We start from the raw sequence: 25,566 nt of genomic DNA on the forward strand, positions 1-25,566 counted from the left end.
AGTTGAGTGTTTGCTTACAGCTGAGCGAGTATTACAAGTAGAGTATGATGCGAGGATAAAGAATATTGTGTGTTGGAAAATATATTTGATGAAAAAAGTATGAGTGCCAGCAGAGAGTCTGCTCACAGGAACAAGCTCTGATAACAATCATGAGCAGGTATACAGACGCTGAAACGCAGGGTGCGGTCGCTCATGGAATGTGCTCAAGGCATCTTACCACACCCAACCTCCCCCCCCCCCCTCTCTCTCTCTCTCCCTCTCTCTCTCCCTCCCTCTTCCTCTCTCTCTCTCTCTCCCTCCCTCTCTCCCTCTCTCCCTCTGTCCCTCTCTCCCTCTCCCTCTCCCTCACTCTGTCCCTCTCTCCCTACCTCCCTCCCTCTCTCTCTCTCTCTCTCCCTCCCTCCCCCTCCCCCTCTCTCTCTGTCTCTCTCTCTCTCACTTGGCCTCTCTCCCCATTCTCCTCCCTCTCTGAGTCACCTGGCAGCCATTGAACAGGTGTACAGGTCCAGGCAGAATAGGCAGCAGCTAAATCATGGCCTGCATCTCAACATGCCAGCAGAGGAGTCTGATTTAATGGATATGTTGACAATGTTGTTATATATGTACAGTGAGTGCATTATTAATGCTTCAGAGGATAACTTTGTTGTCAAAGTGAGACGAGAGATGGCAGACAAAAGCACAATAGTTCTGTGAAAGCGGAGTAGCTCAGTGCACCGGGAGTCACTCAACACCAACAGTTTTTCAGGTTATGTCTGACTATTATCTCAGTTCTTTTTCAGAGCAGGCTTTATGCTATCGTGTCACATTGGTTTATAAAACTATTTGAAGATCCTTTTTCATCCTTTTTTTAATTCTGCGCATGTCTACAGTCTGATGTATAGCTGTTGTCCCAGAGAATTACCTAATCACCATTTACTTGGATCAACTGAAATTTACTTCAGCACTGTAGAAAGTTAATACAAAGAGGTCAGTCTGTGAGTCTGCTCTTGTCTTGTCTCTCTGGAGCCTGCATCTCTGAGGCCCCAAGCTTTCCTCGCATGCTTTTCTCACGCTGTAATGTCACACCTGAGTATAAGGTGACTCTCTGGAGCTTGGGGCTCTGAGGTCATATTTACACCACCGTGCCGGGAGGAAAGGGGCACACACATCCACTTCAGCACTATACAGTATGGGTTGCTATGTATGTGTGTTTGAAGGGGGTGGCCGTGTTGTGTGTAGTTGGACTGTCATGCCAATGAGACAACATACATTCCTATTATCACCCTCCATATAATGATATTTCACATTAAGTTCCTTCAGTCTGCATCGTGTGAAGATCTTGCAAATGAATAGTAAAACATGACCCTGTGTGTGTGTGTGTGTATGTGTGTGCGTGTGACTAAGAAATCTTATTACCTAATTTGCATTATGTTGTTAAAACAGATAACACCCAAATAATCACTGACAAGTACATATAAATGAGATTTGTATTTTGAGCCTGTCAAACCTGCGTGTGTGTTTTATCAAATAAATGTGTGTTCCTGCTTTGACCAGAACTCAAGACCTTGTCAGGACACTCTGACAAGCATTACAATCAGTTTTTAGTACTGGGTGGGGCATCATCACGAACCATAAACAACTCAGGTAGAAGAAAAGTCCCATAGTGTGCATAAGGTTTTTCATTATAGCAAGTGTGTGTGTGTGTGTGTGTGTGTGTGTGTGTGTGTGTGTGTGTGTGTGTGTGTGCGTGCGTGCGTGTGTGCGTGTGAGTGTGTGTGTGTGTGCGTGTGTGTGTGTGTGTGCGTGCGTGTGTGTGTGTGAGTGTGTGTGCGTGTGTGTGGACTGATAGCGTCGTTACATACCTGTGACAGGTGTTGCCATTCTGATGCTATTATTTCCACTGTACTGAAAAGAGATAATGATTATTAGGAAATACCATGCAGAACTTAACAGACAGGATATGAAGAGGGACCAAACAACGGTCTGCTTCATCAAACCAGCTTGTCATCATCATGCTGTCACTACATGGCCGCTTCAATACTGGCATTGGTTATTGTTACTGCCTTTACAACTAAATAATAACAATTAACTTGAAACAACAACAACAAAATAGTTCCCAAGTGCAAGAACGAACATTATTCTTACTAAGATATTTGAATAAAAAATGAAAGAAGTCATGACAAGCTCCGACCTATTACAGGTCTTGGAGCTTTATTTTAAACCTCACCAGGACGGCTGTGCTCAGGGATGTCTTGGGTTTTACATAAAGTGTATATGTAAAGAATGTAATTTAGGTTCAAAGCAAAAATTAAAGCAATTAACGATGTCCTAAAATAGGTTACGGTGTGGAAAGCACTTACATTAAGAGATGAAAGACAGTTTTATCGTCAAAGTAGAAAGGTGACATAAGTGTTTACACTAATAACTTGAGCTTTAAATTTCCAAGAAGGCCATATGTGGGTCAAAAGAAGGAACATGAACAGGCAGACAGGACTGATCGAGGTGGGGGGTTTGGTAGTCAGGACTCAGATATTGAAAGTATATTTACTTAATGTATTTTTAATGGCCTACTTCTGAGAAACAGGCAATGGCCTGTGGGGAATCCCTTGATTTCTTAAAATACTTGTTTCCACTGTGCAGCAAAAGAGGCCATCCTGAAGTTTAACTGCACTGCAATTAAAAGTCCATTTCAGTTTGTGGTGCGTGTGGATCAACCAGCTGTCTTATACTGCCCCCTACTGGACTGCCCCGAACTGAACTTGAGTGTGTTTACAGGGATTCAGTACACTTGCAACAATGTTATTGTAAATTATACAAAAAATACACCAGTTCATACAATTAATGGACAGACACGCCAATCTAGGTATCATATAAGCATATAAACTGAAAAAGGGAAGACAACATTTTTAAATTGTTGTTTAGTGGATACATTGTTCAAATGTGTGCTAAGAAACTCAATCAGGAAAACCCCATTGATAAAAAAAAGAAGTAAATAAGCTCTAAGAGAAACACAATACATTGTTTTACATTTAATTTAACATGGATTGGAGACAAAGGGATGCAATGCCTGTCGATAGCCATCATCATAACTGTGGAGAGACTATAATCATATAAAATCCCCTTTTATGTGTCGCAATGTGTTAAGATATCTCGTGACTGCGCGTTTTTCCATCACACCGAACACCTGAAGCCGACTAGAAGGAAAACGAAACTGTGTCGGTAAGTTTCGTTTTCCAAAGTAAAAGATACCGAAGAGTATAAAGAGAGGTCTGCAGAGCAAGTCAAACGTCGTTTCATCTCAGCAGAAGATTATCGGACCTCCGACCAACATGAGCAGATCTACAGGTAAAACATAATGTCTTATGCGTGGAGTATACGTTAATATGCTGTGTGATTGGGTGCTTCGTAATATTTGTTTTGATCAATTTGACGCCATTAATATAACGTCAATATTTTAGGTTTAAAATCGGCTGTATTGAAGTTCGGTAAAGTTATTCACAGATTCGGACTTCCCGGATCAATAACTCTTTCGCGAAACAGAATTTAAACACAAACAACACCTCTCTGTAACCGCAGTGACGCAGACAACAAGCTGCAACCTTAATTAATGAACCTTTATTTTACTAAAACGGGCCGTCCCTGTTGTACGACAGCTGTTATTTGTGACGAAAGGTGTTTTTGAGCTTTTGATTAATTATTGTGATTTTTAATTTAAATATTTAATAATTCATTCCAATCCATTGTAGCGCAAACAAACTCTGTTTAACCACCAGGGGTCGCCTTTGGGTTGTGCTAAAGCAGTAATTATTGAGAAATCTGATTATACTGCAGAATATTTGTTATTGGGAGGATTAGTAAATAACTTCACTGTTATAAGCTGTAGCATAACCCAAATCCTTTCATACACCAATAGGCTCCTCCTTGTTGTATAACAGTAGTATTTTGAATAAATGTGTTTTGGATTAGTTATGAATAATTATTTTTTGAATATTTTTTGGAAACAATATTTAATAACTTTTTTTGTAATACATTGTTGTGCAGACTGGGTTCCATCCTTGTGGAGGGAGACCTTTGAGGTAATGCTGAACGAAGACAATGAGCTGGACTATGGAGACAAGTGGAATCTCAACTTTAGCTATGTCCAGACAAAATATGTCACCCAGGAGGAGAGAAGGAGAGGCTGGAAGATCTACTGCCACAGTGTTTCTGGAAAGTATGTGTTGTTGTTACATATTCTCAAAGTATTGATTGTGGTGCCTGGAAAGAACACAGGATATATGTTATGTTATGGGAAGATGGATCCTTCTTAATTTAAATGTTAGTTAAACAATTGTAAAACATTCATCTTGGAAAATTGTACGGTCTACCATTTTAGTTCAGATATATTTGACATATTGTATTTATTTATTTGTATATTTATTCTATTCCTGATTCATCTTTGAAACGCTGGTGACCTGTGAATAGCTCAGCTAGAATCTCTCTTACCTTGAGCTGCTATGACTCTTATATGTTGTCTTCTCATTTCCCCACAGCTTTCAGTGTGCTTCTTGCCACAAGATCTGGTCTTCAGCACGGGTGTCGTTGTTGTTCCGTTATCGGCTGCAACGTGACCGGGGGTCAGTGATCATGAGGCCCTTCGGACAGGCCTGTCTCAGTTGCCAAGACAATACTTTTCATCGCCCTGGTTTTTCCGAGGAAGAGCTGGAAGAATCCTTGCTCAGACTGTTTGCCAAAATCCGGAAGAATTGTTACAAAGATGGGGACGACTACGATTGTGTTGACAGTTCAAAAAAAACCAAAAGGTTTACCAAACCTCATGAGGCAGACTTGTGTGAGGCCTGCCAACAGGGCATCTGCTGTCAGTCGGATGAGACAGATGCAGAGATAAACTGACAGTGGCTGGCAATTAACACATTTTGTAATTAATGTTGTGATTTTTTTTGTTCCATCAATAATATGAATAATAATAATTATATATTAGCGTCAGCACCAATAGTAAAATCGTTCCAGTAAATATATTTACATTTGTAATTTTTTGTGTGACTATTAATAAATAAAGTATTGTGTTTCAACATGTGTTGCCTTATGGTTGTTAAATAATAATAATAATAATACATTGGTTTTATAAGGCGCCTTTCAAGGCACTCAAGGTCGCCGTACAACATACTTAAAAATCGGACACAATTTAAAAAGCAGCACAGTTAAAAGCAGAACAGTCTGCAGCAGAGCAACCCAGAGGGGAACACGTCAGGCATAGGCTTGCCTGAAAAGGTGGGTTTTGAATAAAATGATAGAGTCAATGTTTCTGATGTCAGGGGGGAGGGAGTTCTAGAGGCGAGGGGCAGAGCGGCTGAAGGCTCTTGACCCCATGGTGGACAGACGAGCTGGGGGGACAGTCAGGTTGATGGAGGAGGCAGACCTGAGAGACCGGGTGGGGATGTTGATTTGGAGGAGGTGAGACAGATATGGAGGGGCGAGGTTGTGGATGGCCTTGAATGCATGGAGGAGGATCTTAAAGTCAATGCGGTGTTTGATGGGGAGCCAGTGGAGTTGTCGTAGAACCAGTTGGAGTTTATGGAGGAGTTTGTGGGGGAGACCAAAGAGGAGGGAATTACAATAATCCAAGCGGGAGGTGACAAGAGAGTGGACCAGGATTGCGGCGCTGTTGGGTGTGAGTGAAGGGCGGAGGCGGTTGATATTTCGGAGGTGAAAGTAGGCAGACCGGATGGTGGTGTTGATGTGAGTGTGGAATGACAGTGTGCTGACGAGGACGACACCCAGACTCTTAGCCTGAGGGGAGGGGGAGACCGAGGAGTTGTCTATTGTGAGGGCGAAACTGGGATGCTTGGAGAGAGTGGACTTGGAGCCGAGGAGGACAACCTCGGTTTTATTGCTGTTCAATTTGAGGAAGTTTGAGGTGAACCAGTTTTTTATTTTCTGTAAACAGGCACAGAGGGAGGGGGGCAGGGAAGTGGAAGAGGGTTTGGAGGAAACATAGAGCTGGGTGTCGTCCGCGTAACAGTGGAATTGAATATTATGTTTGCGGAAAATGAGTCCAAGTGGGAGGAGGTAGATAATAAACAGGATAGGACCGAGGACATATCCCTGGGGAACACCGGAGGAGAGGAGGGAGGGATGTGATGTGAATGATTTTAACTGAATGAACTGAGTACGGCCAGAGAGATATGAGTGAAACCATGAAAGGGGTGTATCTGAAATTCCAATGGAGGCTAGACGGTCGAGGAGGATGGTGTGGGAGATGGTGTCGAAGGCGGCGCTCAGATCGAGGAGGTATCGATGAGGATTGATAGTAGTCCAGAGTCAGCTGCCATGAGGAGGTCATTTGAGATCTTGATGAGGGCGGTTTCTGTGCTGTGACGGGGGCGAAAACCGGACTGAAACTGTTCATAGAGATTGTTGTTTGAGAGGTGAGCCTGAATCTGATCCACACTGTTAGACAGTATCATGTAGCCATATTCTGTTTCGGTTTTCAGCAACCGACTAGTTAAATCTATCATAAACATATATCCTGTTTAACTTTAAAAAAAATGTTGTATGTCGTTATACACAACTCACCTGTTATAGCGGCTAAAATACAACTTTTCTAAAAGGTTACAATATGATAACAACGTTTCACAAAACGACCCCAGACAACCGACCAATCAGATAAGAGCCTTCCGGATGACAGTTGTTCCGAGCATGCGCAGTGCGCTTTTCTCTTTGGCAGCCACAACAACACACTGAAGCGATCCAGTCAGTCTCGCCCCTCCGCTCTCGGCAGCAGCATCATCGTCCCCGCCGGGTCCGGTGGCAGAGAGGAGAGGATGGTCCAGTGGAAAAGCAACCGGGGATGCGAATGACAGTAACAAGATAATGGCCCTCGATTTACGCAAGTTCCCGAACGTACGACTAGCGACCAAGTGAAAGACACCGTGTAAGTAAAACGGCGGAGATGTGATGTTGTCCTGCTCGAGGTGTTTGAGGCTAACACAACGCGCTAACCTGAGGGAGGCGGTTTGCTAGCTTCGGTAGCGGCTCCTTTGGGTGTTAACGTTCACCCACCTGCCCGTCGCAGCCGAGGGGAAACGTTAACACCCGAGGCAGAGCGGCTTTTATCGCCAGCGTTTCGCACAACCTACACCCGACGCTCGCTTCGCGGTCGTGTTGGTGATTCACACAGACTGACAGTGTGCTGAACAAAGGAGCTTTAACCGAGGGGCCGCATGGACACAAACATGCACAGAGAAGTCGGCTGCTGTTTGTTTTGTGCTCCATTTCATGCTGACACACTTCTTCAGGGATAACCGCACGAGGTCTGACCTGAATATGGAGATGATTGACGGTGACCCTGCTCATTTTGGGAAATTGAAGTAACTTGCACTGCATGTCACTGTGTGGCTCCTGTCCGACTCCAGCTCCACGAGAGAAGTTTGATGTCTCTTTGTCAACCTGGTTTAGTCAGTTTATACAGAAGCAGTCATGATCCACCCGCACTCTGACCAAGGTGTCTGACTGGTGTCTATCACCTAACAGCACGTTTTGTTAACAGTAAAGGCACAACAGTGGGTTGTATTTGTTTATATTAACAATATAGTAACCTAGTAATAACTTTAGATTTGTCTATAAAGGTGCTGGCAGGTAGGGCTCAAATGCTTCATGTACTTCAGTTAAATCTACAGTGAGTCATAGCTGTAGATTAGCTGTACTGTTAAAACGTACATAGAGCTGAGATACATATCAGTATATTATATATATAAGAGAGATGGATTATAGAACTAGTAGGACTACAATTAATTATTATTTTCATTAGATGTGAAAGGATCAGGCAATTTGTTGAGTGGTAGAAAGTTATTGGCAAGTATCATTAAAGTAATTTATCAAGCATAACTGAAACACTCTGTTTCAAAAGTGCACATTTGCTGCTTTTTTGTTTTATACTACCTTCAACTTAATATCATTATTTTTTAGACTTCTGGCACTCATCCACATGTTATTGCCTAGCAAATTAACTATTTAGTCAAGAAAATATTTGTTAGATTTTCCAACAATGACAATAATGAATGTTTATAACGCTAATCTATTTTCCTGATTTATCAATAAGTCTATAGTTAGTCTATAGAATATCAGAAACATAATTTCCTCGAGCCTACGGTGATGTATTTTAGTGTCTTCGATGTCTTCAGTTCAATCAACAATTTAAAATGATGAAAAAAAAGTAATTTAATAGTTGCAGATTGATTTTCTGACTTTGATTTTCAGATTTGTATTTATTGACCAACCATTAACGTTCTGTCTGTGTGTGTGTGTGTGTGTGTGTGTGTGTGTGTGTGTGTGTGTGTGTGTGTGTGTGTGGAAAAGAACAAAGACAATCTCACCGAAAATATCACCATCAATTCTGATATTGCTTGTAAAATTGTGATTGCTAGCTGGGTTCTTGAGAAACCATGGCTGCCATGACTTGAATTTTTGTCAGCAGGAAACATTCATGTGTTTGGGATTCTTGAGTTCATGAGTCATCACATCTTGATTATCACATTACCTAAAAAGGTAAATACCATATGTTCTAGACAGGCCTGTTATGTGTAGACCTGTGGTATGAGTGGTACTTACAATTATTCATTTTCAAACATAATTGATGAACAGACCTTTGTTGCTGGCTGGATTTAAGGCTAATAAGACAAGTGTCTAGTCAACAAGGAGTGAACACTTCCTTAGCCGCCCGACCACAGAGTGATGTGTAGGCTCAAACTGCTTTGTAATGGTAGATCATTGAACTGTCACTGCCAAGTGCAAACTTTACGTTCCCTGGAATTCCAAAATTCCTCCATGTCCAGACTTCTTGTCCTTATTTAGTATGAGACAGAGAGAGACTGGCGGAGATACACAGAGGAGGGAAGTGAACTGGAAGTAAACCAGTGTGCACAAAACAGAGAGCCAAGCAGACATACTGACCTAATAATTATAGTAACCTCCCCTTCCCCCTGTACCACCACCCTTTCAGATATAAACACACAAGGTCCGGTCTACTGCATGCATCATTGGAGCAGAACTTGAAAGATGTGTTGGCTATTATTCACCAGTGGTTGCAGCTTCTGCGCGGCCCATATGCCTCCGTCTGTCAGTGCATGTTTTCCATGTCTGTGTCACTGCATATAAATGGGAGGTAGAGGAGGGGAGGCAGCCAGACACGTTATTCAAAGGTTCCAGAGCTCGGCCAGTCAGCAGCCAACTGTAGCCGGGCTAAAAGAGGCTCTTTGTGAGGGCCAGACAGATGGCCATAGAATGAAGACTGTCATGAAACCCTCAGCGGCCCAATACACACATGCACTCACATACAGGATGTAATGTTGTGTGTTAAAGACGGGACACGCATTGTGTGTGTCTGAGAGTGAAACAAGAGGGAGATGTGGGGAAGATGAGGAAGGAAATGAATCAGAACACACTGATTTGAAACTGAGAACCTACAGGAGGTTAATCAGCTGTTGCTGGGAGAAGAAACTCAGCTGTAGTAGCCATAGCTGTGATTCTTGTGATTCTTTGGTTGAGCGCCTGAGAGGCAAAGTAAAAAAAAGTTTTGTCCAGGATATTAGTGCTGCACGGTTTAACACACACTCAGACTCTCATACCTCCAGTAGCAGACAAGCATGTAAACAGCCTAAAGTATGCACATTCTTCACAAAGGAAAGCTAACTGGACTTGCAGTGGCCAGCTGTGGTAATATTTACCATGCCTTTCATCAACTGACTAACAAATCAATGGCTTGGGTATCATTAACCTTCCCGTCTCGCCTGCCCTCTTTATAATTATCTCACTTTCTTCCTGGCTTCTTTCTTCGGCTTCTCCTTTTCCTCCTTTTTCTCCTGCCCCTCTATTTCCGGTAAGATAACATCCTCGCCACAGCACACCAGCGAATCAATGGATGGACTGGTTGATTGATACTTCTTCACGTTCTGACTTCTGTCTTGTTTTTTCTTTCATCTTACCGTCGCCCAACGGCTCATTCTAATGCTTTACTCTTCTTGTGTCTGTCTTTAACTATTCTTTTCCGCTAATCAATCTTCTCCCCTCTCTTTTACTTTCAGGGCAGGAAAACACTGAACCATGTTGATCTAAGTTGTGACCTGTGGTGAACGGGGGAGGAGGACGAGGGGGAGGAGGACGAGGAGGAGGGAGGCGCAGGCAGGCAGACAGACAGATTGGGAATCTGCCACAGCTCCCTTTAGGCGGCCCTTTGCAAGCTTGAAGCCATGGGCAACACAGCCACCAAGTTCCGCAAGGCCCTGGTGGGTGGTGACGAGGCCCTGGCCTGGCAGCTCTATGAAGGCAACCCTCAGTTCAGGGACGGCCTGGACCCGAATGCATCGTACGGAGAGCAGTACCAGCACAACACGCCCCTGCATTATGTCTGCCGCCATGCAATGACGCGTCTGCTCAGGTAAAAAAGACTTCAACAATAATGTATGAAGCTTTTACTTGTAATGTTGTTAAGCAGTTATCAAATACAGATATAAATATAGATTTGTGTTTTTAAGGCAAGAAAGTACTTTTTGTATAGAAGGGACCTGGTGTATATACTGTCAAACTATGTTAATGATGTTATAGGGTAAAATATTCGGTTATATCATGTGGACACATGCCAGGCACAGGAAAAGTACATTAACCATGAAGAACACTGGCAACTAGACACAATTAGACCCACAGAGACAGTGATTAACAAAGCTGCAAACAACCGTAAACAGGAGCAATCACTAGAAAGAGCAACTGCAAGAGTCTCAAAGTAAGCAGGAAAAGGGGATTTCTGCCAATTTTGCCTATTAACCAGCCTGTTAAAACAGCTGTATAATGGTCTTCTGTGATTCTGATTGTTGTATTAAGTCTGAGAAAATAACTCTTGATTTAGACTTCAAACTTATAACAGAACGTATGCGTTACAAATTTGGGACGTTGAGTTTGAAAGACTGGGCATTTTGGAGGCAGAGAGAGCATAAACATTATTGAGTTGCATTGGAGCGTGTCCCTTACTTGAGGCTAACAGGCAGGATGTCTCTGCTTCTGCTGTGTAGATTTTGATTCTATCTTGTGCAACATAATGTATACTTGCTTGAAGCAGATGTACCCGCCCCCCTTGAATAATGTCTTGAGGAAAACAGTAAAATCTTACACTACCTAAAAGAAAGGGTTCAAAATTGAAAAACATAGAGAGGACAAGACATTAGTGTCTTTTTACCCCCCGCAGGGATAATCAGGCTGCTGGCAATGACCAAGACAGCTGGTTCAGTGACTCAATAGCCATCCTCACCTCCTCCTGCTCGCACTCTTCCTCTCTCCTGCCCTTTCTTTCCCATGATTACAGGGAGGGTCAGAGGAAGCTGTTTGAAAAGGCCAGTCAATTATCTGTGCATCTGCATGTGTGCACACGTGCATGTGTGTTTTGAGGAAGGGGGGCTGTGACTCCACAACTGCTTAATGTGTCCGAGTCGGTGAATGTGAATATAACGCAGTGAATCAGTTGGTGTGCTATTTGGGTCCCTTCCTACTAACCTATAATGGGCCAGAGAGGCGTGCTGAACGCACACTCTGCTCCGGATAAGTATCAGAGGAAATGCTTCTTTGTTCCAACAGCTCGATTGGACAGAGGCAAGCAGATAGACGACCAAGAAATCTCAGACAAAAAACAAGACTCCTGGAGAACCAGCGTGGGCTGGTAGATGCAGATGTTTTTCAGATTATTTTTAACATATGGCTCTCTTCGAGTTGTCTCCTTGGGATTGATTGGATAGTGATATCATGAGATGTGAAAACTGGGAAATCACAAGAAGACCTATTACTGGAAAAATGGGTGCAGTTCAGGAAGTGTAACCCTTCCTCCACAACAACTGAGTACACAGTCTTTAGAAACATGTAAATACCATCAGTGACCTGGCCACTCATTAACAATTGACCTCCTGTTTGAAGAAGGCTTAAAGCAGATGTGTATGTCAACATATGGTAGCTCCCTTTTTTATTTTTGTATGAGTCTTCAATCTACAGAACAGGTTTGTTTTTGGTCACACACAAATAAATTCAGAATTTCAGTGTGAATTGTAACATTTTAACTCTCCCTTAAGGTTCCCTACCCTATTGAAATTAATTACTGTGCGGTCTGAACAGCTTTGGTGCTCGACAATTGCAGCAAAACATGTGATGTCCCCCAGCCTGTTGTATCTAGTAGACTGATATAAGGGCCATCCATCCTGAACATGGGGCTGTGTGCATGTTTGTGTGTGTAGAGGTGGGGAGTGATTGGTTTGCAGTTGAAAAGGGAATAATTTGTGATTATTGCTGTGTGGGTGAATTGGCAGTGAACTGTCATTAGGGAGAAGCTTCAGGGGCTTGTGGCTGACAGGATAAGAAGGTCAAAAGTGAAAGAGCAGTGCAAGAATAGGCTGCAAGGAAACATTCAAACGCTAATTTAATAGTGGCTTCTGCAAAGGGAGCAGAGAGGCAGGGGTTTATAGTGTTTTTGTATATTGAACCAATGGAAATCCCTACATGCTCTCATTTTCTTATTTTTTTGTAGAACGTTTGTGAGAAGGTCTTTTAACTATACACATTAAACCACTGATATAAACATATCTTTCTCTTCAGTTTAATATGCAACTGCATTAGGACAATGTAGAAAACAATGTCAAGTTAAACAAATAGAAAAGACAACAAAGTAGTATATTGTAGATGAGGAGAAAGTAGCAAGTATAGGATAGAAAAGGACTGATGGAAGTGGAAACGTGAAAGAAGCACGGAGGAAAAAACAGAATATAAGTGGAGCTAAATAAAAGAGTGCAAAGCTAATCAGTAAAAGGAGATTTTGACAGACCAAGAGCAGAGAAAACAATTTACTAAACAGAACTGCAACCACAGTCAGGCTCTCAGTGCAACTGAAACATCCATCACCATCTGTGCGTGTGTGTACATGCGTGTGCACAACCGCCAGCCAGCATGTCCATTATCTCAGAGTTGTTAAACTGAAGTCAATATTCTGCCATCTTTCTTCACCGCTCTCTCTCTACTACTCTTCTTACCCACCAAACTCATCTCACAATCCATCTCACTGCCATGCTTCATCCTCATGTCTTCTCTACTCATCCTCCATGTTCTCCTTCCTCCACATCTGTCTCTTTTTTAAGTAGGCTTCACATCTCTCTCTCACCTTCGATTTCACCCTCCGCTTTAAGTCATCAGTGCTGTCTTCTCTTTCCACCTCCTTTCTGAACTCTGTTTTGTTCTTATTCCTTCTTCTACTTTGTATAGGTCCTTCCTGTTCAGTAAAGAGGGAAACCCCAACAAGCGCAATGTGCACAACGAGACGTGCCTCCACGTGCTGTGCCAAGGCCCACAGATCCTGCTGCTGCCAGAGGGAGCACTGTCACCACGACTGGCCCGACCCCAGAGGGACGAGCAGCGTCGTGCCGACTGTCTGCAGGTACAAACACTTAAACACACGGATAAACTTACACACGGCTGTGAAAAATGTGGATTAACCAAGGTGATGTACAAATAATGTGTTGTGTGCATTTGTGGGTTCCCTCTCCTGCTGCCAGATGATCCTTAGCTGGACCGGTGCCAGGCTGGAGGGAGGCCAGTACGAGAAGGCCAATGTCAACGCCACCGACAATCACCACAGCACCTGTCTGCACTACGCTGCCGCTGCAGGCATGAAGAGCTGTGTGGAGGTGAGAGAAAGTGTGTGGACCACTCTGGAAGTAGAACTCGCATTAGGAGGAGCTTTCTCCTCTGTGACAGATCTGTCTTTGTGATTGGATTTTACAGCCAGTGAAATCTGTAGATGGCAGTCTTTGCACCAAGAGCATCTGCTTTGTGTTTCATTACTGTCAGGTTAATTAGTGTGTTCTGCCTTGTTTTTTTAAGGATTTACAGCTTCTGAGTTTGATATTGGCTGCTTTGGGAAATGTTACCCAGATATTTTGCACACATTTATCTTCATTTCCTCCCTTCGTTCCTCTCCCTAAACTTCTTTTTGACTTGTGTTTTATTTGCTCATTTTTACTTGTCCCTGTCTTTTACCCTTTCTTAAATTTATTTTCTGCTTTTCTGCCATCACATCTTTCTCTTTTGTTCCCTTTCTCCCATTTGATCTTGCTCTTGCTCACACCTCTTGATTCCTTTGTTCTCTTTTGTTGCAAGTTCCTTCAATTTCTTGTTCCTCTCCATTACCCATTTATCTTCCTTTTCTCCCATTCATTTTGTTCTCTCTTTTCTCTTCCCTCCCTGTAGCTGCTAATCCAGAGCGATGCAGACCTTTTTGTGGAGGATGAGGACAAGTTGACGCCATGTGACCATGCCGAGCGGCATCACCACACCGAGCTGGCCCTCAGCCTGGAGTCCCAGATGGTTTTCTCCTCCTCTTCAACTCAGCAGTCAAACACAGACACACATGTTGAAACCAACCTGCTGCAATACAAGGAGGTGAGTCCACCGTTATGAGATCTAGGTGTTTCCTGCTGGCTGGACATCAAAGACAAATGTTTTATTTCCTCCACGGGGAACGGAGAATCTGAAAAGAACATTCTTGATTAATTGAAATAAACGGAGGCCAGCTTTAACAACAGCACAATTATTTTAAAATCTGTTTATAAAGTCTCACACAACTCGTGAAGTATAATCCATGTCTCGTTTATCCAGTTTGTCAGTATGTTCACTAATTCCCAAGCACAAGCATTTTTTCCTAAATTTGATTATTCAAGTAATATCGCCTGTTTATTTATTTGTTTGACGTTGAAGGATTTTAATATGATCATTTGTAATATTTATCATACTGGTTTGTCACTTTCCCATATATTTTATCTCTTTATTTGACATCCTTGACAAAATGTATACTTTTACAGTTATTGAAATAATTTTGAATAGTCATAATAGTAGTCAAATTGATGCATGGCAAACTTCAATCAATTTGTTTTTACAGAAGGAAACATTTTATAGAACCTTTTCTCTCCAAGATTCACAAAGTTACAGCAGTTTTTGAGACACGTGCACGTGCACACACCTAGCTTTGTGTTTTTCATGATCCCAGTTCAACTTCAGCAGTCGCTGCTGCCAACTGATAGCAGTTTGATCTCTTTTCTTGCTGCTGAATCTATGCTAATACTTAATCTCTCTTTCTCACCACCACCAACTCACACCCATGCTGACCTTTTCATTTTTCTCAAATTATCTTTTTCACTTCCTTAAATGTCATACTTTCCTTGATTTTGTTAAATAACTTTCTCTTCCCCTTCCTTCATCACTTTCTGTATCTCCCGAACATTTCAGCCTTATGAGGGACTGAAACTTCAGGACCTGCGCAGGCTGAAAGACATGCTGATTGTGGAGACGGCAGACATGCTGCAAGCCCCCCTCTTCACTGCTGAAGCGCTGCTCCGAGCACATGGTATGTGGAAGTTGACATTCACGAGACCTGCACAAACCCTCACAGCACTGCCGTTGCAATATTCAGAGAGAATTACATATGTATTCCCTGCCTCTATATGTGCTTTCTTTCTTTCTCTCTTTCTTTCTCTTTCTCTTTCAGACTGGGACAGAGAAAAGCTTCTGGAAGCCTGGATGTCGGACGCTGAGGGTTGCTGCCAGCGCTCAGGTGTGACCATGCCTACCCCGCCACCCAGCGGGTACAATGCCTGGGACACCCTACCCTCACCTCGAACCCCCAGGACCCCACGCTCACCACTCACACTCACCCTCACCTCTCCGACTGACAGCTGCCTCACACCTGGAGAGGAGAGCCTGGCTTCGGTGAGACACAACCATTGATGACTTTAAAAAAAAATGTTTTAACTGGCGTCAGTGTTTAATTTAACTTTTAAAGATGCAGAAAACATGTTTTTTTACATTTTTGTGAATTAACTGAATTAGTTTTAATTAGTAGATTACTGAAAAGCATAGAGATATTTACGTTGGGAGCCATAAGTAGTAAACAGTACAATTTTCAATGTCAGTAAAATCTAATGTAAAACCTGCCTTAGACCACAATATCCCCTTTATATAAATGAGAGCCATGTGTTGTCTGATGACATACATTAACTAAGGTTTGTAAAGATATTGAAAACGTGTCTCATGTGTTTAATTGTAGAAGGTTAATGTCTAATCTTACCAGAGCAAAAGAGGTCATAGGCCATCTTTCTAGCAATAATTCTTCTCTCTACTCTTTGTTGCTGCACATAAGCATCAGGTTCTTGTCCACTGTTGCTGTTCAGGCCGGTGTATTTACACATCCAGTCCTGGTCTGCCTGCAGACAATCGGCCTGAAGTTGTTGGACTCCTTAAACTCAAAGTGGACGTTGGGTTGTATTTTAGGAAATACATAGGTTTAAATATTTTTTATTTATTTGAAAAGCATGATGGAACTGGGTGAGCTTTTGGAAAAATAGGGATACTAATATTGGATGGCAATAATATCACAACATGATGGTAATAACAAAGTAAAACAATTTAAATGTATTGACGATTTTGGATCATGATCTATAGACGTTGCTGTTTTTGTATGATTATGAAGACAATGCGGCAAAAAGTATTCAATCTCAAGTTAATAGATATTTAGTCAATAGTTAGGTATCACTGTGATATAATTGAGTGTAAAAGCCATGTCTGAATCATGTCTTTATCTTCTGTCTTCCTGCAGTGTGGAATCTGTCTCTGCTCTATCTCAGTGTTTGAGGATCCAGTGGACATGTCCTGTGGACATGAGTTCTGCAGAGCATGCTGGGAAGGGTAGGCACCCGTGTTTGTGTGTGTAAATGTTCCTGCATATGTCAGTGTGTTTGAGGATTTATGGATCAATTGTCCTGTGAATGTATTTGTGTGTCTCTCAGGTTCCTCAATGTAAAGATTCAGGAGGGTGATGCACACAATATCTTCTGCCCGGCCTATGAGTGCTACCAGTTGGTGCCAGTGCATGTGATTGAAAGTGTAGTTTCCAGGGAGATGGACCAGCGATATCTACAGTTTGACATCAAGGTAGAAATTAATATCCATATAGATATTGATGTTCATGTTCAAATTGAGGCTCACCCCAGCTGAATAAATATTTGTCATCCAACTGTAAACGTATTTTGTGTGTTTGGTTAGTTTTATTCCTGTTTTTCGGCATTTCCCAATCATTTCTGCTCTGTACATTCCGTCCTGTCTGTCTGTGTGTATGGAGCATATATATATATATATGTTATATATTTTGCAGGCCTTTGTGGAGAACAATCCTGCCATCCGATGGTGTCCTGCAGCACGTTGTGAGCGGGCGGTTCGGCTCACCCGACCAGGCCCAGGGGACAGTAACCCACACAGTTTCCCTCTGCTGCCCTCTCCCGCCGTTGATTGTGGCAAGGGTCACCTATTCTGCTGGTACACTTAATGATTTATTCATGGCTCTATACAGATACTTGCACACTCAACGCAGCTGGTAAAGGAGGCCTCAGTGCTGTCGACCTAAATACTTACGTGGGCAACTATCAGAAAGTTCTTCTATTCCTTTTTTCTTCTCTTCTCTTTTTTAAGAATTATTGACAAGTTGTCTACGCTGCTTTAGTCTCATTTCTCTCTATTTTATTGCACCTCATTCGTTTATTACCCTGTGTGTCTGCAGGGAGTGCCTTGGTGAGGCCCATGAGCCATGTGACTGTCAGATGTGGAGGAACTGGCTCCAGAAAGTTACAGAGATGAAGCCTGAGGAGTGTAAGTCTGTCTCTGTGTTGTTAGTGTTTTACTGTGTGTTAGTGGGGGTAATTTTAACTGCACCTCAGTAGTCTGACGCGACAACAAGGCAGTTAACGGCAGCTGTCTAATATATTTGTATAACGTAGTGGCAGGTGTTCAGGTCATGGAGGGTGTATCTGCAGGGCAGGTGTTGGCCAATTGAGAGGTTGTTAATGTGTGTGTATGTGCATGTGTGCACTTTCCACAGTGGCAGGTGTGAGTGAGGCCTATGAAGATGCTGCTAACTGCCTGTGGCTGTTGACCAACTCAAAACCGTGTGCCAACTGCAAATCGCCCATTCAGAAGAATGAGGGATGCAACCATATGCAGTGTGCCAAGGTATACACATTTATCTATCTGTCAGCTGTGTCATAATTTGTAATGATATGGTTTCATTTAATTATTTATTGCAGTTTGGTTAAAATTCTAAAATACATTCTGCACTCTCTTTCTCTTTCTCGCTATCTGCAGTGCAAGTATGACTTCTGTTGGATATGTCTGGAGGAGTGGAAGAAGCACAGCTCATCAACAGGAGGCTACTATCGCTGTACTCGCTATGAGGTCATCCAACAGCTAGAGGAGCAGTCCAAGGAGATGACTGTGGAGGTAATGACACACATATGCACAAAGAAATTACACACAAAAATCTCTGATAGAAACATGCACACAATATATTTGTATACAACATTACCTGCTCACATTTCCACCTGCAAGAACTACCCCATCACCTGTCAAATGATACATTATTGAAGCTCATGTTGATGTGCTCCGCAGCCTTTAACGTACTCGTGTACACAAAACACAAACCAAGCCATTTGAGTGAAATCAAGATGCTTTTTGTTACAGGCAGAAAAGAAGCACAAAAGTTTTCAGGAGTTGGATCGTTTTATGCACTATTATACTCGCTTCAAGAACCATGAACACAGTTATAAGGTAATACACTCTCTAATTATAAACACACATTTATAGCAATGCAAAAGCTGAATCTCTTAAACGCTCCTTGAGACATACGTTGCAATCTGTTCGTTTAATATTTTACGTGTATTCTCCTCTTGTCTGTTAGTTGGAGCAGAAATTGCTAAAAACAGCCAAAGAGAAGATGGAGCAGCTAAGCAGAGCTTTCTTTTGCCGTAAGTCTCTCTTATAATATACAAGGTGACGGGGCATTTTGTTTTTATCACTATACATTAATCCTATCTGTCTTGTTTCGTCCAGGTGAAGGAACTCCTCCAGACACGCGTTTCATTGAGGACGGTGTGAGTGAGCTGCTCAAGACGCGGCGCGTCCTAAAGTGCTCTTACCCATACGGCTTCTTCCTGCAGCAAGGCAGCACCCAGAAAGAGATATTTGAGCTAATGCAGGTATATTACATATCTGGGACAAGACGATTAACAGTGTTAATGCTCTTCCAGTGATCCCTACAGATTGCTGTGCTCGTTAGACCACAGGTTGGCTGAACTGGTTTGGACAAACAAAGTACTGTTAGGGAATTTTGTGGCAATCTGACCATTAGGTCGTCTAGCATGACTGATGGGTGCTAAATGATGGGTGACTGATTAACAAAGTCCTTCTTATCAGGACCTTGAATATCCATTCAGATATTCACAGAAATTCAGCCTATAGTTGTGAGATACTGTTTTCACTGTGAAATTAATATTCTTCAGACATTTGTCACAAAGCTCTCCTCAACATACCACACTTTATAATGTTGGTGCAGTTTATAATCTGTATTTTTTATGTTTTACCATCCCTGTGCAAAAGTAAAAATGAAGGACATTGCTTTAGTTCAACTAATGATTTATATGCTTATTACAAATCAACTATTTTGCAAACTTCTTTATTTTATAAGAAAGTCAAAACTTAGCTCACTTGCAGTCACTTGACAATTATGCAATGTTTTCTTTTAGTCATACAGAATAATGAGATTGTAGTTATAATATGGGATGATATTGCAAAATACACTTATGTCTTTTATTAATATTATAAGTAAAATATGAATTTCCTGTCTCTGAGTAGATGGAAGTTAACATGGTAGTTTTGTGTCTTCTCAGACTGACCTGGAGATGGTTGTGGAGGATCTGGCACAGAAGGTCAACCGACCGTACTTGAGGACTCCTTGCCACAAGATAATCAGTGCAGCACGTCTGGTGCAGCAGAAGAGGCAGGAATTCCTGGCATCAGTGGCCCGAGGTGTCGCGCCCAACGATTCTCCTGATCCTCCCCGCAGAAGGTAATGACAAACACACTCCCACATGCTTAAACAGTACATGGGTTTTGTTTGCTTTGTCATCTTCCCACTGGCGGGGATGCAGAAGACAAAGTAAAAGTGTAAATATTTGAAATGTAATTCAAGTTATTCTTCATCTGTGACACTGAGAAAACAGTCTTGTTTTTGTTTCAGTTACCCTGGAGGATCATGGGACTGGGAGTACCTTGGCTTTGCCTCCCCCGAGGTAAACTGTCGCACCACACTGAAACACTAACTCTTATTCTGCTAACTATTTGGTTCCTGCCCAGCTAAACCTCCACTCGGTGACCTACTTCAGTATGAGGTCATCTAAATGCATGTCTACGACTGCAACTGACTTAGTTTGCTTATGTGTGTTAAGATGGGGAGTCGTCACTCTGTACTGGGAGCAGGAGATCAAAGAGAGAGACAGTCTCAGGTAATGCACCATAGTTTATGCTGTTTTGTGCATATGCATGACCTAAATGCAGTTTTATGTGCTGAAGATTGTGCACCTGTTTGATAAAAAATAGACTTACAACACAGCTTTAAGAGTTGTTTTTTTAGTAATCTATCTGTAATTACTCTTTGCAGGATTATGCTGACATCCAGTACCGTCGTAGACACAGACCACGGCGCAGAGGAGACATGCTGAGTCTGCACAACCTTAGAAGCAGCAGCAACACACCAGAAACGAGTAGGAGGAGTGACAACACAGGTCTGGCCTTACTACAGTATATAATCGCCTCATATAAAGCCTTTCATTACAAAAAGGATGATCCAAAAGGCAAAAAGGTGTATTTCTTACAGCATGGGGCATTTTGAAAATGAAGTCAATGTTGCACTGTATAGGTTCCGTTGTCATTTACGTCTAGTGTAAACACTCCATTGATACATTTTGTCTTGTCACCACACCAGAATAACCATCAAATAGGATTTTAAGTTATTGCTCCATCAATGTAGTTTGGTCAATGCACACAGAGGCATTGACCACTGGGATCAATTTGTAATCAAGCTTTACAAAGCAATCCTTGTTTAATGTGATATTTTGTGTTCCAGAAAATCTAGAGAGAGGTGAGGGCCGCAGAAGAGTGCTGGGCTTGCTGGATGAAGATGATCCAAACATCCTGCTGGCCATCCAGCTGTCCCTTCAGGAGTCTCGCAGAGAGCGAAGCCTGGAGGGAGGCCCAGAGGGAGGGACAGAGGGGAGAGTGGAGCTGGATAGAGGACTGGAGAGGATGCGGCGACCCTCAGGGGACCCGGGTGATGTTGCTTTGCAGTCTCTCAACACAGACGGCCCTTCAGGAGCCAGAGGCTCCTCCTTCCCCACTTCTCTCCTGGATCCTCCTCGCCCCCCTAACAGGACAGACTCCACCTCTCAGCCTCCCATGTCAAACTCCCTCCCCCTCCCACCCCCTCCTCCCTCCCTCAGTGCAGAGCTGCTGGAGCTGGGAGACAGCCTTATGAAACTCGGGAGCATAACCACTCCTTATGACCTAGACACACACACGCAGGAGCAGCTCTGCTCTCACCACACATACAACCACAGTACACTCACCGCTCCCTACACCATTGAACCTGCTTACAGCGACTTCAGCCATAGACCAGACCAGAATGCACTGAACACTCCATATGTGCTTGACCATATCACCATTACAGATCCCAGTTACAGCCACTCCAGTAGTTATTTAGCTGAGGCTGAATACACTGCTTCTTGCTCACTTGAACACACCCAAAACCCTGCCCATACTAGTTCATGTAACCGGGAACATGCAGTCACGTATGACAGCACCCCAAAACCAGACATCTCTTACAACCCCTGCCCCGAACACAGTAGCTCTTACACTCAGGAGCGTCCTGCCGCCTATGCTCTCGAACGTCCACCCAAATCAGCCCCCCAGCCCCTTGTCCAGTTGTGCCTCCTGTCTCCAGAGCTTGAGCCAGAGCTGCTGCTTTCACCGGTGATCCCCCCAGGGGGCCCTTTCACCCCCAGTGACCCTCAGAGTCTGGAGCCCCTAGACCCAACAGCCAGTGCCCAGCTGCTGGACAACATCATGGCCTGGTTTAACAACAACATTAACCCCCAGAACAACCCCCAGAGCCTGGCCCTCATCCCCTCCCCACCCACCACAGAAACTGACTCCTCCCCTGACACACACACTGAGACTGAGTCAGAGAGCCAGACCTCCAGGGACATGACCCACGCCCCTCTCTGGCAGCCCCTGGAGGGCGAGCCAGAAGCAGACAGAGGGTCGGCGAGTCCCTGTCTAGGTGCAGCGGGCTTGAAGACGTCGAGGCCCAGCACTCTGGAGCTAGAAAAAAGAGAGAACAACGAGGAGGGTGTGGACGCAGAGTGTGTGTCTGATCTGTTGCTGGACGAAGCGCACACACACCCGTGTTCACACTCCCAACGTGGAAACAGTCCTGCACACACTGCCCCAGCCACAGAGAGAGACTTGGACCTCATCCTTCAGTTAGAGGGAGACCAATCACCTGATGAGTGGGAGGAACAAGTACACCTGGTGTGACAGCGACAGAACGATGTGGAGAGAGAATGTTAAGCCAAGTTCAGGAAGAGAGAGAGAGGTAAAAGTGAAAGAGGAAAGAAAATCAAAGACTGGGAAAACTAGAAAGAGGAAAAATATAAGATATAACGGTGAAGCCGCAATGAAAGATGTAGGTCTTTGGAGTGCTTCCTGTATGTATTATACTGTATTTAGAGAGGACTTAAAACCCTGGGGACTTGGTCCAGTAAAGATGATGTCATACGCAGACCTTTTTTTAAAGTGCTTTTGTCTGCTCTAAAAACAGACAAACTATTCTTTGAAACAATTTAGTGTTTAAATCAAAATACATGAATGGAAAGCTACTGATATCATAACACATAAAATGCTGCACATGTTTTTGTTTTCTTATTTTATTTATTCCCTGTATTTGTCTCCTCAGTTTGTTCAGGTGACGTTTTGGTGCTGATCATGCTGAAATCCAAACCCACCTCACTTTAATTAACACACCGACCCAAACACAAGTTTCCTGGAGCCAAATATTATGATAACTGTAACCATGGAGCTTGTTTAGCGTACTGTACAATCAGAGGGCCTAATTCTGATTGTTGGACCTTCATGCACACTGTGCCTGTTTTGTTAGTGAGCCAACACACCACTGATGTTTCCTTTTGGAATGCTGTAAAGAACGACGATATACTCTTCTGCTCGGTGAACGTCGCGCTAGTACAACGTGCTATCTGGGTTTTATGACGGTTTTAATTCTTTGGTAAAACTCCAGCAATCAGAGAAGAGATATCGTCTTGTCTCTCTGCACAGGGAGGTCAGAGGTCAGCCTCAGCTAAGAGTCTGTATGAATTCAGAGTATTGCTCAAAGGCACTACAGCATCATGGGTGCTTGTTGTTCAGGGGAATTGAACCCTCTATTTCTCCTGCTCACTGCACCACCCTGCTACCCATTCCGTTAAATTATCTGTCTATGAGCCTGAGATGTGCTTTCATTTACGTGTCATCCATATTGCTGTATTTTACACCTACTTTGGCTCAGTTTTGAGTGTCAGTGTGCAAAAACTGTTTAATTATATCAATAAGGATGATTGACCCAAATTTGACATGAAAACATCTTTAACAAATTAGGTATCACAGCTTCATACTATTGTATATTGCTGAATTTGAATCACTGTTGCATTTTAAATTTTAAAGTGGCTTTTATAAAACAATGCCTACAAACAGAAATCAATCATCAAAACAAAGTATTTAATGGATCAAACTATATCCAATCATGTGTGAATAAATAAATATAAGAACAGCTGTGTTACTGTAGATGGATTAAGAAGTCTAGAGTCTAACTTTACACAACAGTCTGTTTGAAACTAAACATTTATCATATATCCATTTTTCAGTTTGTACATTGACAACTGAGCCAAAACAATCAGACAATAATGAAAACATGAAAACACTCACTTTGTTTTGTTTTTACTTTATCATGTCTATTCCACTACTGAAGGCTAGAACAGTGTGCTGTTTGAGAGATTGGTTGGGATTTACTGTAATTTATACTCTTTTATTTCTTTATTCCTTGATGGATATGATTTTTTTCTTCCAGTTGAGACCAGAGTTGTTGGGTCTGTGTGCCTTTTTGTTTCAATCGTATTTGTTTATTTGTTGGTATTTATTACTGTCATTGCTTTTTAAACATGCAAAACAGTTGTCAATGAAAGAAATGGAGAACACACCACTTACACCGAGGTTCTTGATGCACATTAGTATCGTTTGTCCTCACACCACATATTTATCTTGTTTTACCTTTTCCCCTGAGAACAACTAAATTGGAGCTAAGTGATTTGTTGATTTGTCAATTATTTACACTTTAGTGTTTCTGTAATAATTAAGGACGATTCTTTAAGTTGTTCAACTGTGGCCTTTGATTTTTCTCGAAATGTGATGTAGCACTCTGAATCCTGGGTTGTCAATCAGCCTTTATCTTTAAACTTAATTTCCCAACTGGAATGTTTACAAGAGAATTAAACACTGCCTGTTGTGTGGAGAGATGATCTGGTGCTGCTGGGACTGAACTCCTAATAATCGAGTGTTTTTAATCATACTTCCATGCCAAGTCAAACAATTGTAAAGCTATCCTAATTTGGTTGAAATCTCTCCCTCTACTTTAACTGTGCCAGTTATGCAGAATATGATTTGAATAAGTGCATCACTTATAATTGATTGAGTGTTGAGCTTGTTTAAAGTGCGAGGTGTGGCGTGCTCCACCGAAGTGACAAAACCCCTAAAATATCCCCTTTTCCGTTCTGTATTCAACATTAAACTGTGAAGGTGCTGGACAGGTTTTAGGTGCTGATGATCACATTCCATTAGGCCGACTGAGATGTGAGGGATACTGGTGCCGCCCATAAACATTTCACATATTCTTTCTTGGGGAATAGTTTAATTCACTTTTATTTTAGGTCGCTACAGGATACAAAATGGATGAGTGGGGTCTTTTAATTTGCACAAGCATGCTGATAATGTGTTGCACTAATCCAGTGGACGGGCAAGATGTGGAGGACTGATGAGTGGCTTATATTATTATTATTTCCTTTTTTGTTTTCTTGATCTGGAATTGAATTTATGGTGCCATGGAATGGTCCTGTATCATTGTGTACACCTTATTTAATGTTTATATTTTAGTGATCCCTCAAACAACCACATCAGAATTAAAAAAATAAAATAAATTGCACTCGCATAGAACATACTTGATACATTCCCAGTCAGTCCATAAGAGAGGTTTGATGTGTGGCCAAAACTGTAAATGAAAGTGTCAGTGCAACGTTTTCTCTCAATAAAAACAACTGAAAGATTGATGCTATGAGATTTTTCTCTGTGTTTTCCACAACCATCTCAACAACAACAAAAATCTGATTACCAGAACATTGTATACATGTAGGACTCTGTAAAGCTGTGAGGATGCCATCTACAGCCAGTTGCCCATTATCAAATGATCAACAATATGCCAAACATGATCAAGTAATTATAATCAGGAATATTCTGTAGAAATATGACTTGTTTAAATATTGAACTGTTGATTGCATATACTGCCTTCAATTAGGTAAAAAAGGACAG

At 42.4% G+C, this 25,566-nt stretch overlaps 2 protein-coding genes across 3 annotated transcripts; both read left to right on the forward strand.

The window, feature by feature from the left end:
• Positions 1 to 3,160: 3,160 nt before the first annotated feature.
• Positions 3,161 to 5,055, forward strand: LOC117738895 (receptor-transporting protein 3-like). The gene is made up of 3 exons (XM_034545046.1): positions 3,161 to 3,324; positions 4,021 to 4,192; positions 4,512 to 5,055. Exons 1-3 carry the CDS (start codon positions 3,309 to 3,311, stop codon positions 4,870 to 4,872), a joined length of 549 nt encoding a protein of 182 aa, XP_034400937.1. The 5' UTR covers positions 3,161 to 3,308; the 3' UTR covers positions 4,873 to 5,055.
• Positions 5,056 to 6,715: 1,660 nt separating this feature from the next.
• LOC117739419 (ankyrin repeat and IBR domain-containing protein 1-like) lies at positions 6,716 to 25,305 on the forward strand. 2 transcript variants are annotated; one of them, XM_034545810.1, is made up of 21 exons: positions 6,716 to 6,913; positions 10,062 to 10,414; positions 13,267 to 13,438; positions 13,557 to 13,688; positions 14,251 to 14,442; positions 15,286 to 15,403; positions 15,545 to 15,765; positions 16,652 to 16,740; positions 16,842 to 16,986; positions 17,207 to 17,367; positions 17,609 to 17,697; positions 17,927 to 18,057; positions 18,190 to 18,324; positions 18,565 to 18,651; positions 18,782 to 18,848; positions 18,934 to 19,079; positions 19,770 to 19,948; positions 20,120 to 20,171; positions 20,328 to 20,384; positions 20,540 to 20,663; positions 21,005 to 25,305. In XM_034545810.1, the coding sequence occupies exons 2-21, from the start codon at positions 10,227 to 10,229 to the stop codon at positions 22,471 to 22,473; spliced, it is 3,954 nt and encodes a 1,317-aa protein (XP_034401701.1). In that variant the 5' UTR covers positions 6,716 to 6,913; positions 10,062 to 10,226; the 3' UTR covers positions 22,474 to 25,305. The 2 variants fall into 2 exon arrangements, with proteins under 2 accessions (XP_034401701.1, XP_034401702.1); XM_034545811.1 differs by having other exon boundaries at positions 17,933 to 18,057.
• The last annotated feature ends 261 nt before the right edge of the window (positions 25,306 to 25,566 follow it).

The sequence above is a fragment of the Cyclopterus lumpus genome, chromosome 11 (assembly GCF_009769545.1).
Source record: "Cyclopterus lumpus isolate fCycLum1 chromosome 11, fCycLum1.pri, whole genome shotgun sequence".
Lineage (NCBI taxonomy): Eukaryota > Metazoa > Chordata > Actinopteri > Perciformes > Cyclopteridae > Cyclopterus > Cyclopterus lumpus.